Source organism: Lipotes vexillifer, unplaced genomic scaffold (assembly GCF_000442215.2).
Source record: "Lipotes vexillifer unplaced genomic scaffold, Lipotes_vexillifer_v1.1 scaffold602, whole genome shotgun sequence".
Lineage (NCBI taxonomy): Eukaryota > Metazoa > Chordata > Mammalia > Artiodactyla > Lipotidae > Lipotes > Lipotes vexillifer.
Window position 1 is genome coordinate 2,401,201 of NW_006790307.1, and position 2,389 is coordinate 2,403,589.

The 2,389-nt window shown below is 41.9% G+C and overlaps 1 protein-coding gene across 1 annotated transcript in view; it reads left to right on the forward strand.

Annotated features, from left to right (window-relative positions):
• Positions 1 to 306: 306 nt before the first annotated feature.
• The window catches only part of IL22 (interleukin 22), a 4,922-nt gene continuing 2,839 nt past the window's right edge, over positions 307 to 2,389 (forward strand). Inside the window, exons 1-3 of the mRNA XM_007463580.1 lie at positions 307 to 492; positions 1,399 to 1,464; positions 1,576 to 1,719. Of these exons, the coding sequence (XP_007463642.1) occupies positions 307 to 492; positions 1,399 to 1,464; positions 1,576 to 1,719 (396 nt within the window). The remainder of the gene's footprint in view (positions 493 to 1,398; positions 1,465 to 1,575; positions 1,720 to 2,389) is intronic.

A 2,389-nucleotide genomic window follows, 5' to 3' on the forward strand; every position in this document is an offset into this window, starting at 1 on the left:
TATGGTGGTTAGGTAATTCTCAGAAGACAGCACTGGAAATTAGATAATTGCTGATGTCATATTTTTCACACACACAATTTGGTGTCCTGGGGGCTATAAAAGCAGCACCTTCTACCTTCCCATCACAAGCAGAATCATTGAAATCAACAGGTAAGTCCTCCAACAAACTTGGTATTCATGCTTGTTTGTTGGGTGTGACACTTCTTGATACTTACTTTTTTCCTTTATGTTGTTTTTGCTTCTTGTTCTCTTGATACCAGGTTCTCCTTCCCTAGTCGCCAGTTGCTCGAGTTTGTGTGGTCTACAATGGCTGTCCGGCAGAAATCTATGAGCTCTTCCCTTATGGGGGCTCTGGCGGCCAGCTGCCTCCTCCTCATGGCCCTGTGGGTGCAGGGAGGAGTGGCTGTGCCCATTGTGCCGCAGTGCAGGCTCGACAGGGCCAACTTCCATCAGCCTTACATCACCAACCGCACCTTCGCGTTGGCTCATGAGGTACTCATCTCACTCTTTCTCTTTCTTTCGCATCCTTATCTACCTGGAGCCTGAATAGTTCTTAAAGTTTCTTCAGAGCACATCTAAGATCTTTAAGAAACCAACATTTATCTCTACTGGTAGACCAGCCATCATATTCTCTGTCTCTTCTGAGACTTTGTGGAGATCTTCCATTTTGGCCTTTAGGGTGTGTACATTGAGTTTTACCCTGAAAGGAGCCATTTAGTAGCTCATCTTACTATTTATTTTTCCCTTTATTCCTCTAAGCATTATTTTATTTTACTTTATTTTATTTTATTTTTTGAAGAGAAAGAAATTGACATTTATTGAGCACTTACTATGTTATGAACTCTATGCTAGGAGCTTTAAATCCATTTTTTTTTAAACTGAGGTGTAGTTGATTTACAATATTATTTAAGTTTCAGGTGTACAACACAGTGATCCACAATTTTTAAGGATTTATAGTTATTATAAAATATTAGGTATATTACCTATGCTGTACATTATACCCTCATATTTATTTATTGAAGTCTAGTTGATTTACAATGTCGTGTTAGTTTCAGGTGTACAGCACAGTGATTCAGATATATATATATGTATATATATATTCTTTTTCAGATTCTTCTCTCTTGTAGGTTATTACAAAATATAGTTTCCTGTGCTATACAGTAGGTCCTTGTTTGTTATCTGCTTTATATATAGTAGTGTGTATATGTTAATCCCAAACTCCTCATTTATCCTTCCTCCCAACACCTAAGCATTATTTTAAACTCATGCACATATCTGAATCCTTTCTTTAGTCCTTATGTGGCTGCTCTGGGGAGAGGGGATAGAGTACAGCTCTACTTACAGACATTTCTTCTAGCTCCTTGACGTCCAGGCACTTAGTCTTTTCTTCTCTTCCAGGCTAGTTTGGCAGATAACAACACAGATGTTCGTCTCATTGGGACCAAACTGTTCCAGGGAGTCAAGGTAAGCCACAGGCATGATGCCACTTGTGGTTATTTGGAGCGGTGGTGAGGATGGGTTGGGTCTTCTGAATGTCGCCTAATATGAGCCCTGCTGTTTCACTTTCACCAACAGATGATGGAGCGCTGCTATATGCTGAAGCAGGTGCTGAATTTTACCCTTGAAGAGGTGCTGCTCCCCCAATCCAATAGATTCAAGCCCTACATGCAGGAGGTGGTGCCCTTCCTGGCCAGGCTCAACAAAAAGCTAGGCCAATGCGTAAGTTCCTTTCCCAACCTAAGTGCACCCGCTCCCAGGTGCCCACCCTTCCGCTTTCTTCTGCATGGAGCCCTTTTCTTTTCCACCCTCGTTTGTTGCCCCTCCCATGCTGGCAGTTAGAAGTGCCTCAGTAACACCATTACAGGAATCATTGGGAGTCACAGAATGTTTACTTTTGCTTTAATTGAGTCACACTTTGAGTTGACGGTGATGGACAGGGTCTGAAAGACCACATGAGGCTTATTTGTCCCTGGGAAAAACCAATTCGGGTTATGTGAGATGAGAAGGGAGTTGGGCGCTGTAAGGAAAAATACCAGTTGGTGCAAATGAATCCACTGAGTATTAAGTTGATGGAGGGAGGAAACTGGAAAGAGAGAAAGAGGGAAACAAGAAGATTTAATATTTGGTGGTGGGTGGGTGAAAACTGCTGCGCTTTTGATATGGGAAGTGACAAAATCAGAGGTGTGTGAACTCGATGCCTCTGAACATTTAAAACTATGAAAAAAGATTTGAGTGGAGCGAGCAGAGCAAAGGGGGCCTAGTATTTATTGCGGAGGGCCCTGTTCACATAAGATGTTTTATGCATGTTTCTTGTTCTGAGCACGCATTTTTGATGAGGTGCAGTTATGGTTTTATTCTTGACAGGATTTGCATAAACCACTCCACTCTT